The sequence below is a fragment of the Lithobates pipiens genome, unplaced genomic scaffold (genome assembly GCF_037356315.1).
Source record: "Lithobates pipiens isolate NorthernLeopardFrog02 unplaced genomic scaffold, aLitPip1_a1.2 Scaffold_19, whole genome shotgun sequence".
Classification (NCBI taxonomy): domain Eukaryota; kingdom Metazoa; phylum Chordata; class Amphibia; order Anura; family Ranidae; genus Lithobates; species Lithobates pipiens.
The window spans coordinates 23,354,510-23,371,501 of record NW_027507764.1 but is presented as its reverse complement, the minus strand read 5'-3'; the positions used below and the strand labels follow the sequence as shown (position 1 = coordinate 23,371,501).

General features: G+C 48.6%; 1 protein-coding gene across 1 annotated transcript in view; it reads left to right on the top strand.

Annotated features, from left to right (window-relative positions):
* The window catches only part of DNAI1 (dynein axonemal intermediate chain 1), a 243,505-nt gene that overhangs the window by 32,293 nt on the left and 194,220 nt on the right, over nt 1-16,992 (top strand). The window contains exons 11-13 of the mRNA XM_077490558.1: nt 336-420; nt 1,830-1,947; nt 10,387-10,430. Of these exons, the coding sequence (XP_077346684.1) occupies nt 336-420; nt 1,830-1,947; nt 10,387-10,430 (247 nt within the window). The remainder of the gene's footprint in view (nt 1-335; nt 421-1,829; nt 1,948-10,386; nt 10,431-16,992) is intronic.

Here is a 16,992-nt window from a genome sequence, read left to right as displayed (position 1 = left end):
ATCGGGGGTGGGTTGCCAAGTTCCTCTTGGTATTTGTTTACTGAGCACACCTAGAGTAGCACAGAGAGGAAAGGCCATGATGTGAACCAGAATCTTGTGCTGTCAGTACATTGTGTAGTGTATAGTGCAGACAGGTTCTCTTTATTGTGTAGTGTATAGTGCAGACAGGTTCTCTTTATTGTGTAGTGTATAGTGCAGACAGGTTCTCTTTAGTTTTCTCTGTACCTTGAGCGGAGTTCTGCCTCACCTTCTGTACAGTTTCATGCTTAGAATACATAGGATGACCCCATTACATTATGATTGTGTATTTTGACTCCTCTTTGTTTTTGGTGCAGAGTGATGACATCAGCAAAGTGGTGAAGTCTAGTAAGATCATGGAAAGGATGGTGAACCAGAACACATTTGATGACATCACACAAGGTATTGTTTCCATACAGACAGAGGTCGGCTTTGGTGTCTCATGGTTAGGATGGTGGATGAGGGTCATCATATGATGTAGAGGAGGCCTCAGGGACTGTAGAGATCTCCTCGGGTATCCCATAGTCAGGATGGTACATGGAGCTCATCATATGATAGGGAGGAGACCCCCGGGACTATAGAGATCTCAGGTATGCCATGGCCAGGATGAAAGAGTCAGGCCATCCTATGATGATGATGAGGAGACCCCCGGGACTATAGAGATGACAGGTATGCCATGGTCAGGATGGTAGATTCAAATCATCCTATGATGCTGAGGAGGAGGAGGCCCCTGGGACTATAGAGACCTCCTCAGGAATCCCACGGCCAGGATGGTAGAAGCAGGTCATCTTCCAGAAGTACATTTGTGAGGTCAGGCACTGATGTTGGATGAGAAAGCCTGGCTCACAGTCTCCGCTTTAATTCATCCCAAAGGTGTTCTATCGGGTTGAGGTCAGGACTCTGTGCAGGCCAGTACAAGTTCCTCCACCCCAAACTTGCTTATCCATGTCTTTATGGACCTTGCTTTGTGCACTGGTGCGCAGTCATGTTGGAACAGGAAGGGGCCATCCCCAAACTGTTCCTACAAAGTTGGGAGCATGAAATTGTACAAAATGTCTTGGTATGCTGATGCCTTGAGAGTTCCCGTCACTGGAACTAAGGGGCCAAACCCAACCCCCTGAAAAACAACCCCACACCATAACCCCCCCTCCACCAAATGATTCGGACCAGTGCACAAAGCAAGGTTTGACCATTCATACCAAGACATTTCAGACAATTTCATGCTCCAAAATTTGTGGGAACAGTTTGGGGACGGCCCCTTCCTGTTCCAACATGACTGCCCACCAGTGCACAAAGCAAGGTCCATAAAGACATGGATGAGCGAGTTTGGGGTGGAGGAACTTGACTGGCCTGCACAGAGTCCTGACCTCAACCCAATAGAACACCTTTGGTATGAGTTAGAGCAGAGAATGTGAACCACATTTTCTCATCCAATGCCTGACCTCACAAATTTGCTTCTGGAAGAATGGTCAAACATTCCCATAGACACACTCCTAAACCTTGTGGACGGCCTTGAAGTTGAAGCTGTTATAGCTGCAAAGGGTGGGCCAACTCAATATTGAACCCTACGCACTAAGATTGGGATATCATTAAAGTTCATAAAGGCAGGCGTCCCAATACTTTTGGTAATATAGTATATAATAAGAGTTGGAGAATACACTTTCCTTGTAACACCTGACATTAGTATGCGCTGTATCAGGGGTGTAAGAATGTGTCGTGTGCTCTCTATCTGGTAGGGGAATGCTGGGATTTGTAGTTTGTGGGGGCCGTGCAGAAGTTGACTTCATTAACAACGTCTTTTGTGTCTTCAGACTTTAAGTACTTTGAGGATGTCGCCGACGAGTTCAGGGAACAAGAAGGAACGCTTCTGCCGCTATGGAAGTTTCAGTACGATAAAGCCAAACGCCTGGCTGTGACTGCCCTCTGCTGGTGAGTTCAGGAAGTGGAAGAAATGTGGTTCTGCCTGAGAAATCTTCCTGTGAATTGTCACGGGTTCAAAAAAAGGATTCAATAGATCCACTGTGAAGATGGGAGCTTAAAGTAACCTCGCCATTAAGGGAATGTATAGTGTTATGTGCTTTTTATTTTTACATGGCTTTCCTTCATTTTTTTTTTTTTTTTGCATTCTGGAAATCAAAAAAGTGAGTGAATTCCTAGCAATGGTGGCTGCATTCCTGGCAATGGTGGGTGAAATTCCTGGCAATGGTGGGTGAAATTCCCAGCAATGGTGGCTGCATTCCTGGCAATGGTGCCTGCATTCCTGGCAATGGTGGGCGAAATTCCTGGCAATGGTGGGTGAAATTCCCGGCAATGGTGGCTGCGTTCCGGGCAATGGTGGCTGCATTTCTGGCAATGGTGGCTGCATTCCTGGCAATGGTGGGTGAATCCCTGGCAATGGTGGGTGAATCCCTGGCAATGGTGGGTGAATCCCTGGCAATGGTGGGTGAAATTCCCGGCAATGGTGTCAGCATTCCTGGCAATGGTGACTGCATTCCTGGCAATGGTGGCTGCATTCCTGGCAATGGCAGGTGAATCCCTGGCAATGGTGGGTGCATTCCTGGCAATGGGGGTGCATTCCTGGCAATGGTGGGTGCATTCCTGGCAATGGTGGCAGCATTCCCGGCAATGGTGGGGCTGCATTCCCGGCAATGGTGGGGCTGCATTCCCGGCAATGGTGGCTGCATTCCCTGCAATGGTGGCTGCATTCCCTGCAATGGTGGCTGCATTCCCTGCAATGGTGGCTGCATTCCCGGCAATGGTGGCTGCATTCCTGGCAATGGTGGCTGCATTCCTGGCAATGGTGGCTGCATTCCTGGCAATGGTGGCTGCATTCCTGGCAATGGTGGCAGCATTCCCGGCAATGGCGAGTGAATTCCTGGCAATGGTGGCTGCATTCCTGGCAATGGTGGCTGCATTCCCGGCAATGGCGGGTGAATTCCTGGCAATGGTGAGTGAATTCCTGGCAATGGTGGCAGCATTCCTGGCAATGGTGGCAGCATTCCCGGCAATGGTGGCAGCATTCCCGGCAATGGTGGCAGCATTCCCGGCAATGGTGGCAGCATTCCCGGCAATGGTGGGTGCATTGCTGGCAATGGTGAGTGCATCCCTGGCAATGGTGGCTGCATTTCTGGCAATGGTGGCTGCATTCCTGGCAATGGTGGGTGAATCCCTGGCAATGGTGGGTGAATCCCTGGCAATGGTGGCTGCATTCCTGGCAATGGTGGGTGAAATTCCCGGCAATGGTGTCAGCATTCCTGGCAATGGAGGCTGCATTCCCGGCAATGGCAGGTGAATCCCTGGCAATGGTGGGTGCATTCCTGGCAATGGTGGGTACATTCCTGGCAATGGTGGCAGCATTCCCGGCAATGGTGGCAGCATTCCCGGTAATGGTGGGGCTGCATTCCCGGCAATGGTGGCTGCATTCCCGGCAATGGTGGCTGCATTCCCGGCAATGGTGGCTGCATTCCTGGCAATGGTGGCAGCATTCCCGGCAATGGCGAGTGAATTCCTGGCAATGGTGGGTGAATTCCCGGCAATGGTGGCAGCATTCCCGGCAATGGTGGCAGCATTCCCGGCAATGGTGGCAGCATTCCCGGCAATGGTGGCAGCATTCCCGGCAATGGTGGCAGCATTCCCGGCAATGGTGGCTGCATTCCTGGCAATGGTGGCTGCATTCCTGGCAATGGTGGCTGCATTCCTGGCAATGGTGGCAGCATTCCCGGCAATGGCGAGTGAATTCCTGGCAATGGTGGCTGCATTCCTGGCAATGGTGGCTGCATTCCTGGCAATGGTGGCTGCATTCCCGGCAATGGCGGGTGAATTCCTGGCAATGGTGGGTGAATTCCTGGCAATGGTGGCAGCATTCCCGGCAATGGTGGCAGCATTCCCGGCAATGGTGGCAGCATTCCCGGCAATGTGGCAGCATTCCCGGCAATGTGGCAGCATTCCCGGCAATGGTGGCAGCATTCCCGGCAATGGTGGCAGCATTCCCGGCATTGGTGGGTGCATTGCTGGCAATGGTGAGTGCATCCCTGGCAATGGTGGCTGCATTTCTGGCAATGGTGGCTGCATTCCTGGCAATGGTGGGTGAATCCCTGGCAATGGTGGGTGAATCCCTGGCAATGGTGGCTGCATTCCTGGCAATGGTGGGTGAAATTCCCGGCAATGGTGTCAGCATTCCTGGCAATGGAGGCTGCATTCCCGGCAATGGCAGGTGAATCCCTGGCAATGGTGGGTGCATTCCTGGCAATGGTGGCAGCATTCCCGGCAATGGTGGGGCTGCATTCCCGGCAATGGTGGCTGCATTCCCTGCAATGGTGGCTGCATTCCCGGCAATGGTGGCTGCATTCCCGGCAATGGTGGCTGCATTCCCGGCAATGGTGGCTGCATTCCCGGCAATGGTGGCTGCATTCCCGGCAATGGTGGCTGCATTCCTGGCAATGGTGGCTGCATTCCCGGCAATGGCGAGTGAATTCCTGGCAATGGTGGCTGCATTCCTGGCAATGGTGGCTGCATTCCTGGCAATGGTGGCTGCATTCCCGGCAATGGTGGCTGCATTCCCGGCAATGGTGGCTGCATTCCCGGCAATGGTGGCTGCATTCCTGGCAATGGTGGCTGCATTCCTGGCAATGGTGGCTGCATTCCCGGCAATGGTGGCTGCATTCCCGGCAATGTTGGCTGCATTCCTGGCAATGGCGAGTGAATTCCTGGCAATGGCGAGTGAATTCCTGGCAATGGTGGCTGCATTCCTGGCAATGGTGGCTGCATTCCTGGCAATGGTGGCTGCATTCCTGGCAATGGTGGCTGCATTCCCGGCAATGGTGGGTGCATTGCTGGCAATGGTGAGTGCATCCCTGGCAATGGTGGGTGCAACCCTGGCAATGGTGGGCACTGCATTCCTAGCAATGGTGGGTCTGCAGATGGACACTGACCCTTATTTTGCTTCACAGTTCTTTATTTAAAGTTGTAAGTTTTTTTTTCCTGAGGCTTCCCTGAAGTGAAGGTGAGTGTTATACGTCAATAAATACGCTGTATCCAAATAATACACTTGAGTTCAAATATTCACCACACACAGCCACAAAGGCAAGAGAATTCTTGTGGGAAAGTGTATTAGTGCTCAGATGAACACACTTAGACCAAATTTCAATGGTTCAAAGAATGTCAGGCAAAATGGTCGGCCCTCGCGCATGTTCACTTCATCAAATCTGGCCCTCTTTGTAAAAAGTTTGGACATCCCTGCCCTAGAGAATAAAATGGCGGTAGTTGCAATTTTTTTGTCACATGATATTACCCGCAAAGGTCTAGGAAATGCAAGATTTTAGTAAAAAAAAAAAAAACACACTGGAGTGAATTTATGGGCAAACAAATGCAATATATATTTTGTATGAGGCAGTCCTATTTGCTCCGTTCCACTCAAGGCTCCCATAACACAACATTATGTCATTGTGGGACGGTGAGTTCAATCTCTAGATAAACCAACTTACCCGACACTGAAGACCAGATTGCCTCTGGCCTGATTGTACAAAAAAGTTCTGGAGGTAAGGAAATCCTTTTTCCCCCAATGTCTTGGAAGACCCTAACCATGGATGTCAGCCTGAAAGGCTGGGGAGAAGTCCTAGAGCAGTGATTCTCAACCAGGGTTCCTCCAGAGGTTGTAGGGGTTCCTTCAGCATTGGGCAATTTCTGCCTCTCAGATAAATTCCCACTGACACCATTGATCTTTTTAGCTATCTGTAAGGAGGTAATTCTTCCCAATGACCACAAGTGTAAGGACCATTCATCCCACTGACCATCACACTAATGTATTAGGAGTTGTCAGTTTCTAATTTTTAGCAGAGGTTCCCCGAGACCGGAGGACTATTTCAAGGGTTCCTCTGTGTTTGAAAAGGTTGATAAAGGCTGTCCTAGACCATAGGTTGTCAGAGGAATCTTTTCTCCCGATCCTCAGAACGATTTGGCTGTTCTATCAATGATAGATACTGACTATAGGGTCATCCAATTAAAATGTAGTCAAACAACACCACAGCGGTGACTTACGGTATCTCACAAAAGTAAGTACACCCTTCACATTTCTGTAAATCTTTTCTTCTATCTTTTCATGTGACAACACTGAAGAAATGACACTTTGCTACAATGTAAAGTAGTGAGTGTACAGCTTGTATAACGGTGTAAATTTGCCGTCCCCTCAAAATAACTCAACACACAGCCATTAATGTCTAAACCGCTGGTAACAAAAGTGAGTGCACCCCTAAGTGAAAATGTACAAATTGGGCCCAATTAGTAATTTTTCCTCCCAGGTGACTCGTTAGTGTTACAAGGTCATAGGTGTGAATGGGGAGCAGGTGTGTTCAATTTGGTGTTATCACTCTCACTCTCTCATACTGGTCACTGGAAGTTCAACATGGCACCTCATGGCAAAGAACTCTCTGAGGATCTAAAAAAAAGAATTGTTGCTCTACACAAAGATGGCCTAGGCCAGTGATGGTGAACCTCGGCACTCCAGATGTTTTTGAACTACATTTCCCATGATGCTCCTGCACTCTGCAGTGTAGTTGAGCATCATGGGGAATGTAGTTCCAAAACATCTGGAGTGCCAAGGTTCACCATCACTGGCCTAGGCTATAAGAAGATTGCCAAGACCCTGAGACTGAGCTGCAGCACGGAGGCCAAGACCATACAGCGATATAACAGGACAGGTTCCACTCAGAACAGGCCTCGCCGCAGGCCACCAAAGAAGTTGAGGTCACGTGATCAGTGTCATATCCAGAGGTTATCTTTGGGAAACAGACATATGAGTGCTGCCAGCATTGCTGCAGAGGTTGTAGGGGTAGGGGATCAGCTTCTCAGTGCTCAGACCATACGCCGCACACTGCATCAAATTGGTCTGCATGGCTTTCATGCCAGAAGAAAGACTCTTCTACAGAGGATGCACAAGAAATCCTGCAAACAGTTTGCTGAAGACAAGCAGACTAAGGACATGGATTACTGGAACCATGCCTTGTGATCTGATGAGACCAAGATAAACGTATTTGGTTCAGATGGTGTGAAGCGTGTGTGGGGGCAACCAGGTGAGGAGGACAAAGACAAGTGTGTGTTGTCTACAGTCAAGCATGGTGGTGGGAGTGTCATGGTCTGGGGCTGTATGAGTGCTGCCGGCACTGGGGAGCTACAGATCATTGAGGGAACCATGAATGTCAACATGTACTGTGACATACTGAAGCAGAGCATGACCCCCTCCCTTCAGAGACTGGACCGCAGGGCAGTATTCCAACATGATAACCACCCCAAACACACCTCCAAGATGACCACTGCCTCGCTAAAGAAGCTGAGGGTAAAGGTGATGGACTGGCCAAGCATGTCTCCAGACCTAAACCCTATTGAGCATCTGTGGGACATCCTCAAAATGGAAGGTGGAGGAGCGCAAGGTCTCTAACCGCAGTGGTTTCTCTGGTGCCTCCATGGAATCAATACAATAGCCTATAAGGAGAGTCTCAGTGGAGAGGTGTCCCCAGTCAAAGTGAAATGTTCACATTTAGCACAGGGCCCCATACACATTGTAAGCAGATCGTGACACCGAACTGAATACATTTATTCTTTTCTTATGTAACTAGAAATCTCATATCTAACCCTCTTCTAGTCCAGGATCAGCATGCACACAGGGCATATAGAAGGTGTCCCTTTAATTCATAATTCAATAGGAAGGGACCCAGGAGGGAGCAGTCAGGCAGATGTTATCACTTTGCATGGCTGGCCGCACACAGGAAGATGTGTCCCTGATCACCACGAGGAGACATCTGTCTGTACACTGCAGCACCACACACCGCTGCTTCTTCTCATGTGACCTGCCCGGCGGACTGGAGCAGCATTAACACCTTCCTTCCCTGTTCTCTGTCCTCAGAACAAACCGAGATTTCCAAAAATCTGGATTACAAATGTTCTGTAATATGCCCTCCTGGGCCGATCCTCACCCAAGAGTCACATTTGGGCTGTTGGCTTAGGGCATGGGTGCTCAACATGTGGCCCTCCAGTTGTTGCAGAACTAAAAGTCCTATGAGGCACTGCAAGGCTGTCAGTTACAAGCAGGACCCCCAAAGACAGATGCATGATGGGACTTGTAGTTCCACAACAGCTGGAGGGCCACAGGTTGAGCATCCATGGCTTAGGGGGTGAATGGACATCTCATCACACGTCTAAGGCTAGTAAATATGGAGACATGTGCCCTGCCCTGGGGTCCAGCTGGGCTGGTCAATACAGAAAAATCTGTGTGTGATTGCTTTGCTTGGTGTCTTGGAGCCTGGGTTCACACTGATGTGGTGCAGGACAATGCATTTCATTCGCACAGGAATCGCAGCAGAGTCCTGTGCAAATTACATGTGGTGTCTCTGGGGTGCGGTTTGAGTCATGAATTTATAAGGCTCAAATCATACCACATTCACATCATACTGGGGCAGGACCCCCCCCCCCCCTTTTTTTTTTTGTCCACACCAGAATCATATCACATGGGTGTGAACACCTATGTGATCTGATTCTGCATATTGTGCAGCTTTTTGCAAACCTATTTCCTAATTTGTGTGACCACCATTATTTTCCAGCACTGCCTTAACCCTCTTGGGCATGGAGGTCACCAGAGCTTCACAAGTTGTCACTGAAGTCCTCTTCCCCTCCTCCATGGTGACATCACAGAGCTGGTGGATGTTGGAGAACTTGCCATCATCCACCTTCCCTTTGATGATGCCCCACAGATGCTCAATAGGGTTTAGGTCTGGAGACATGCTTGGCCAGTCCATCACCTTTACCCTCAGCTTCTTTAGCAAGGCAGTGGTTGTCTTGGAGGTGTTTGGGGTGGTTATCATGCTGGAATACTGCCCTGCAGCCCAGTCTCTGAAGGGAGGGGATCATGCTCTGCTTCAGTATGTCACAGTACGTGTTGGCATTCATGGTCCCCTCAATGATCTGTAGCTCTCCAGTGCCGGCAGCACTCATGCAGCCCCAGACCATGACACTCCCACCACCATGCTTTACTGTAGACAAGACACACTTGTCTTTGTCCTCCTCACCTGGTTGCCCCCACACACGCTTCACACCATCTGAACCAAATACGTTTATCTTGGTCTCATCAGACCACAGGACATGGTTCCAGTAATCCATGTCCTTAGTCTGCTTGTCTTCAGCAAACTGTTTGCAGGCTTTCTTGTGCATCATCTTTAGAAGAGGCTTCCTTCTGGGATGACAGCCATGCAGACCAATTTGATGCAGTGTGCGGCGTATGGTCTGAGCACTGACAGGCTGACCCTCCCCCACCCCTACAACCTCTGCAGCAATGCTGGCAGCACTCATACATCTATTTCCCAAAGACAACCTCTGCATATGACGCTGAGCACGTGACCTCAACTTCTTTGGTTGAACATCCTTGTGTAGTCTTGGCCACTGTGCTGCAGCTCAGTTTCAGGGTCTTGGCAATCTTCTTATAGCCTAGGCCATCTTTATGTAGAGCAACAATTCTTTTTGTCTGGATCGTCAGAGAGTTCTTTGCCATGAGGTGCCATGTTGAACTTCCAGTGGGGGGAAATGGCTACCGTATTTATCGGCGTATGACACGCACCCCAAGTTTAGGAGGGAATTTAAAAGAAAAAAACTTTTAGGAGGGAAGTTTAAGGAAAAAAAACACATTTAAATGCCCATCAATGCAGCCTTATCAGTGTCATTTGCAGCCTTGTCAGTCCATTGCAGCCTTGTCAGTGTGTTTGTCGTTTAAAAATGGCGCCGCCGAGATACAGAGCGCATGTCCTGTGTATCTCGGCGGCGCTCGGTAGTTCTTGGCGGCTTTCGGGTATTTTCGGCCGTTCTCGGCTATTTTCGGACATTCTCGGCGGCTTTCGGCTTTCTGAAAGCCGCCAAGAACGGCCGAGTGTGGCCGAAAATAGCAGAGAATGGCCGAATGCGGCCGAAAATACCCGGAAGCAGCAGAGAACGGCAGAAACGGGTAGCAACAGTGGGGGATCGGCGTATAACACGCACCCCCGATTTCCCCCTGATTTTAGGGGCAAAAAAGTGCGTGTTATACACCGATAAATACGGTAATTGGGCTCAGTTTGGACATTTTCACTTAGGGGTGTACTCACTTTTATTGCCAGCGGTTTAGACATTACTAGCCGTGTGTTGAGTTATTTTGAGAGGACAGCAAAATAATGTGTACATGTATGTGTTTGGGGGTTCTGAGTAATTTTCTAGCAAAAAATACAAATTTTTTTACTTGTAGAAAAAAAAAGTGGCAGAAAAGGCCTGGAGTATTTGGAATCTTCCTCTCCGGTCACCTGTTATAGACATTCCGCCTCCATACATTCTCACTGATTTCTTCTTCTTCTACAGGAGCCCCAAGTATAAAGACCTGTTTGCGGTGGGCCATGGATCCTGTAAGTGTCTGCTCTGTCAGTAAGATTAATGAATGGCGGGATGGTGGAGGTGTTGGGGGAGGGGAGGGGCACAGAGACATTTGGGGGGGATTATTAAAAGTGTATGTTACCCCAAAAACTAAGATTTTATAAAGTTTTATGTAAATCTAGCCTGTAATATTCAATATTTTCTGTTGGTGAAAAATGCCGGTGATCCTGCCAATCCCCCTTGGTTATGGTTTTAATCTGACCACGCCGGGCACAGTCAGTGTTCATCAGTGCAGCCTATCCGTGTCCATCAGTGCAGCCTATCCGTGTCCATCAGTGCAGCCTATCCGTGTCCATTAGTGCAACCTATCCGTGTCCATCAGTGTAGCCTATCCGTGTCCATCAGTGTAGCCTATCCGTGTCCATCAGTGTAGCCTATCCGTGTCCATCAGTGTAGCCTATCCGTGTCCATCAGTGTAGCCTATCCGTGTCCATCAGTGTAGCCTATCCGTGTCCATCAGTGTAGCCTATCCGTGTCCATCAGTGTAGCCTATTAGTGTCCATCAGTGCAACCCATCAGTGCAGCCTATCCATGTCCATCAGTGGAGCCCATTAGTGTCCATCAGTGCAACCCATCAGTGCAGCCTATCCGTGCCCATCAGTGCAGCCTATCCGTGCCCATCGGTGCAGCCTATCCGTGCCCATCAGTGCAGCCTATCCGTGCCCATCAGTGCAGCCTATCCATGCCCATCAGTGCAGCCTATCCGTGTCCATCGGTGGAGCCTATTAGTGTCCATCAGTGCAGCCTATCCGTGCCCATCAGTGCAGCCTATCCATGCCCATCAGTGCAGCCTATCCGTGCCCATCAGTGCAGCCTATCCGTGCCCATCAGTGCAGCCTATCCGTGCCCATCAGTGCAGCCTATCCGTGCCCATCAGTGCAGCCTATCCGTGCCCATCAGTGCAGCCTTTCAGTACCCATCAGTGCAGCCTTTCAGTACCCATTAGTGCAGCCTATCCGTGCCCATTAGTGCAGGCTATCAGTTCCCATCAGTGAAGAATAAAATTACTTATTTGAAATTTTTTATAACCGAAACAAAGAAAAAGTTTTGATCTTTTATTGTTTTAGCACAAAATAAATTAAATACTACCGAAATAAAAATCTTGTCATTCAAAGTGTGACAGCGCTGAAAGCTGTAAATTGGCCTGGGCAGGAAGGGGGTGAAAGTGCCCGGTAGGCAAAGTGGTTAAAGTGGTTGTAAAGCATGCCAAATGAACAAAGCACATCCTTTTTATAGTGTGTACTTACCTCAGTCCATAGAGTGGACTCTAACTTCTCTCTATTTCCTCTGCTATCTGCATGAGTCACTTCCGAAAGTTTATCTAGACACCAGCAATTCACTCCAAAGACATGCAGGTAGGTTAATTGGTTTCTGTCCAAAAAAAAATTGGCCCTAGTATATGAATGGGGACCTCAGACTGTGGGCTCCTTGAGGGTAGGGACCAATGTGAGTGTGCAATGTACAGGGATAGGGGTAGACACTCACTCAGGTTGAACTGGATGGACTGGTGTCTTTATTCAACCTTACTAACTATGTAATTCCATGAGACCGCCCCTTCAGCACACAAACTGAGATTGAAAGCCTCGTGCTTGTTTCCTTATGAGACTGTGTAGAGTGGGTTGTGTCCATTGCCTCCACTCAGGTCTCATATTACACTCAGCTGTGTGTGTGTGTGTGAGACATCAAATCCTGACCTCCTGCTAGCTGAGAAATACCCGTTTGTTATGTGTACTTTGAATGACTGTAGAGGAGAGAGGGCTCAAACAAACGGGAACTGCCCCAACCTATAACTGGCCTTGACAGCAAGAAGCACATGGTGGGGCGACGCATGTCAACCAACAAAGAAAAATTCCCAGTTCACCTGCCAATCAGCCTGCAACAAACTGCATTGTCCTGTTTAACAGTTCACGTTAAAAATGGGTTTCGGTTGCACACACCTTTAAATACATGTGTGAGCTGCAGAGGCCACTTTGCGGTTCCCCAGTATTGCCTGCAGTCCTCCATAGTAGGAGCACATACGTTATAATGGATAGATAGAGGGCAGGTGAGCCTGGGGGTAGCCCACCCCTCCTTTAAAGGCACAGGAGCGCAGTGGACACCCAGCACATAGCACAAGATAAGGAGGAGAGAGGGCTGCAGGTAAACAGGTACAACTTATGTAGGAGGATTTGGGTGACCTCTGTGTGTCACCTGAGGCCAGTCATTTTACTGCATACATGTAAGGATTTACAACCACTTTAAGAACGTAAGGCCTCTTTCACGTGAGCAGCCTGGTGGTGGTAAAAACGGGTGACTGAGCCATGTTTTTTTCCACCCCCTCGGCCCGTCCACCTAAAGTGTAAAATACAGCTGTTCATGTGCCATGCAGGGCATCCTGGCAGTGGCAAAGATGACATTCTTTATTGACAGGCACCACCTGTCAAACTCAACCATTCAAGTCAGTGGGGCTGCAAATGCCCAGCCTGTGGTTGCGGCACATTAGCCCCAATATAATTTTCCATTTGACAAATCAAAAAACACAAAAAACGGGCATTCAGGAGGTGGCAGGATCTCCTCCTCCTCCTAAATGAGTGACAGCGGCTGCTTAGCCACACTCCAAAAAGCGATCCATCGCATATCACTTTTCAGAGCATTGGCTAATAACCCTTTACCACTCCCCCTTCCCATCAGGTGGGGGTTCCACTCGTGGCAGCCGCTGTCACATTTTAAAATCGGCATAGCTATGTGGGGCTCCATAAGCACAGCTGCATCCTTCAACCACAGGGCTCTGTGAACGAATAAACTACAAGTCCCATCCACCACCGTGGCAGATGGGATTTGTAGTTTCAGTGGATGATCAGCCCCCTTGTAGTCCATTCACTCTCCCTGCAGCTCAGAAACGGTCAGTCCTTTATGGAGGTATAGAGCTATAGGAAGAGTCTGCAGGAGCCTGACGATGCACCCGCAAATCTCCACTGATCTCGGGTGCAATGCTCTGCAGGCTCCCGAGAAAAAAGAATAATAATAAATGTACATTTTTATTTTTATTTCTTTTATTGCAAAAATATTTGCATTTATTTGTCACAGCAAACTTAGCTTTGGGAAAGGGATTGAGTAGAAGATCCGCTGCAAATAGAACAATCGGCTCCCTCCTTGTAGGATTCCTCCCTCTAGTGGTCAGATGCAGCATTGCTTCAGTTATTAAGTGTAGTCAGGATTGAATTTCCACTTTTGCAGCCAAATAGGGATATCACCTACTTTTGTATTCTTATCATGTTCTCATTCACATAGCATAACCTAAAAAAAAATAAAAATAAAAATGCTGCTTACATTTTTACATGCTTTTTCCGCAAACAGCAATAAAGGCAGAAAATAGTTATTTTGAATAATTTTTAATAGACAGTTGATGACTTCCTCTGTCATTGTCCTGTGTGCACCGCATGTCTGGCAGAGCTTCAGCAACACAATTACAATGCAGGGCTAACATCGAAAGACCCACAAAATAAGTAGAATATTAAAGAAATGGAAGGTGTGATGTATGTGTGGAGCGCTGAGTAAAAATTTACGGTGCTATATGGGTACCTTAAATAAATAATAATATAATAGATTAGCATCTTAACCACCTCAATACAGTGCAGTTACACCCCCTTCCTGACCAGACCAATTTTCAGCTTTCAGCGCTCTCACAGTTTGAATGACAATTACTCAGTCATCCAACACAGTATCCATATGAAACTTGCGTCCTTTTTTCCACACAAATAGAGCTTTCTTTTAGTGGTATTTAATCACTAGTGGGGTTTTTTATTTTTTGTGCTATAAATAAAATAAAATGTAAATTTTGTGAAAAAATTGCCTTTTTCTTTGTTTTTGTCATAAATTTTTGCTAATTAGTATTTTTTCCTTATAGATTTTGGCCACAATTTATACTGCTACATATCTTTGGTACAAATAACCCACATTAGTGTATATTATTTGGTCTTTGTGAAAGTTATAGAGTCTACAAACTATGGTGCCAATCACTGAAAATTGATCACATCTGATCAGGCCTTCAGTACATCAGGTGTATCTTATTTCTTGAGACACTAACAAGTCAGGAAAGTACAAATACCCCCCAAATGACCCCTTTTTACAAAGTAGACATCCCAAGGTATTAAGTAAGTAGCATGGTGAGTTTTTTTAAGTTGTCATTTTTTCCCACAATTCTTTGCAAAATGAAGATTTTTTTATTTTTTTTTACTAAATTGTCATATTATCAGGTTATTTCTCACACACAGCATATGCATACAACAAATTACACCCCAAAATACATTCTGCTACTCTTCCCGAGTACGGCGATACCACATGTGTGAGACTTTTACACAGCCTGGCCACATACAGAGCACTAACATTGATGTAGTACCTTCAGACGTTCTACGAGCAAAAATGACGCATCTCATTTCACAGCCACCTATTACACTTTTGAAGGCCCTGGAGTACCAGGACAATGGAATTTCCCATAAAATGACCCCATTTTGGAAAGCAAACACCCCAACGTATAATCTGTGAGGCATAATGAGTCTTTTGAATGGTTAATTTTTTTACAGAAGTTTTTGGAATATGTGGAAAAAAATTAAAACGCATTTTTTTTTTTTACACAAAATTGTCAATTTATAAGATATTTCTAACACATAGCATGTATATAGCAAAAATTACACCCCAAAATACATTCTGCTACTCCTCCCGAGTATGGCAATACCACATGTGTAGGACTTTTACACAGCCTGGCCACATAGGGGCCGAACATTGAAGTAGTATGTTCAGGCGTTCTAGGAGCATAAATGACACATCTCATTTCTACCCATCACACTTTTGAAGGTCCTGGACCACCAGGACAGTGAAATTACCTACAAAATGACCCCATTTTGGAAAGCAAACACCCCAACGCATATTCTATGAGACATGGGCTGCAAATAGGTACTCGGGTACTCTGATGGCCTGGTGACAGGTACTCGGGTACTCTGATGGGCTGGAGATAGGTACTCTGATGGCCTGGCGACAGGTACTCGGGTACTCTGATGGCAGGGGTCACTGGAGATGCAGGTGTGCAGGGGTCACTGGAGACGCAGGGGTCATTGGAGACGCGGGAGAGCAGAGGTCATTGGAGACGCGGGAGAGCAGGGGTCACTGGAGACGCGGGAGAGCAGGGGTCACTGGAGAGCAGGGGTCACTGGAGACGCAGGAGAGCAGGGGTCACTGGAGACGCGGGAGAGCAGGGGTCATTGGAGACGCGGGAGAGCAGGGGTCATTGGAGACGCGGGAGAGCAGGGGTCACTGGAGACGCGGGAGAGCAGGGGTCACTGGAGAGCAGGGGTCACTGGAGACGCAGGAGAGCAGGGGTCACTGGAGACGCGGGAGAGCAGGGGTCATTGGAGACGCGGGAGAGCAGGGGTCACTGGAGACGCGGGAGAGCAGGGGTCACTGGAGAGCAGGGGTCACTGGAGACGCAGGAGAGCAGGGGTCATTGGAGACGCGGGAGAGCAGGGGTCACTGGAGACGCGGGAGAGCAGGGGTCACTGGAGAGCAGGGGTCACTGGAGACGCAGGAGAGCAGGGGTCATTGGAGACGCAGGAGAGCAGGGGTCATTGGAGACGCAGGAGAGCAGGGGTCATTGGAGACGCAGGAGAGCAGGGGTCGTTGGAGACGCGGGAGAGCAGGGGTCACTGGAGACGCGGGAGAGCAGGGGTCACTGGAGAGCAGGGGTCACTGGAGACGCAGGAGAGCAGGGGTCATTGGAGACGCGGGAGAGCAGGGGTCACTGGAGAGCAGGGGTCACTGGAGACGCAGGAGAGCAGGGGTCATTGGAGACGCGGGAGAGCAGGGGTCACTGGAGACGCGGGAGAGCAGGGGTCACTGGAGAGCAGGGGTCACTGGAGACGCAGGAGAGCAGGGGTCATTGGAGACGCGGGAGAGCAGGGGTCATTGGAGACGCGGGAGAGCAGGGGTCACTGGAGAGCAGGGGTCACTGGAGAGCAGGGGTCACTGGAGACGCAGGAGAGCAGGGGTCACTGGAGACGCAGGAGAGCAGGGGGTCACTGGAGACGCAGGAGCACAGGGGTCACTGGAGACGCAGACTTTTTCCGATCGTGTGTAGAGAATTCCGACGCACAAAGTGCCATGCATGCTCAGAAAAAATTTGGAGACAAAAGCTATTGGCTACTGGGCTCTATACGTAGTCCCATCTTACGTTTTGTATGTCACCTCGTTCAGAACGATCGGATTTTCCAACAACTTTATGCGACTGTGTGTATGCAAGACAAGTTTCGGCCAAAATCCGGTGCAAAAAATCAGATGGATTTTGTGGTCGGAATGTCCGACCGTGTGTATGGGGCATCAGTCTCTGTACAGAGGATCTTGCTCAAAAAGGAACACAGTTGTAGTACCTGCAGATGTCCACTAGATGTCAGTATAGTATAGTTGTTTTAGTGCCATTCATAGTGAGTGATACAAAGCAGAGCTGAGTCTTCTCACATCCAGAGGTATATAGTATATACACCTCAATCCCAATCCCCCCAAAAT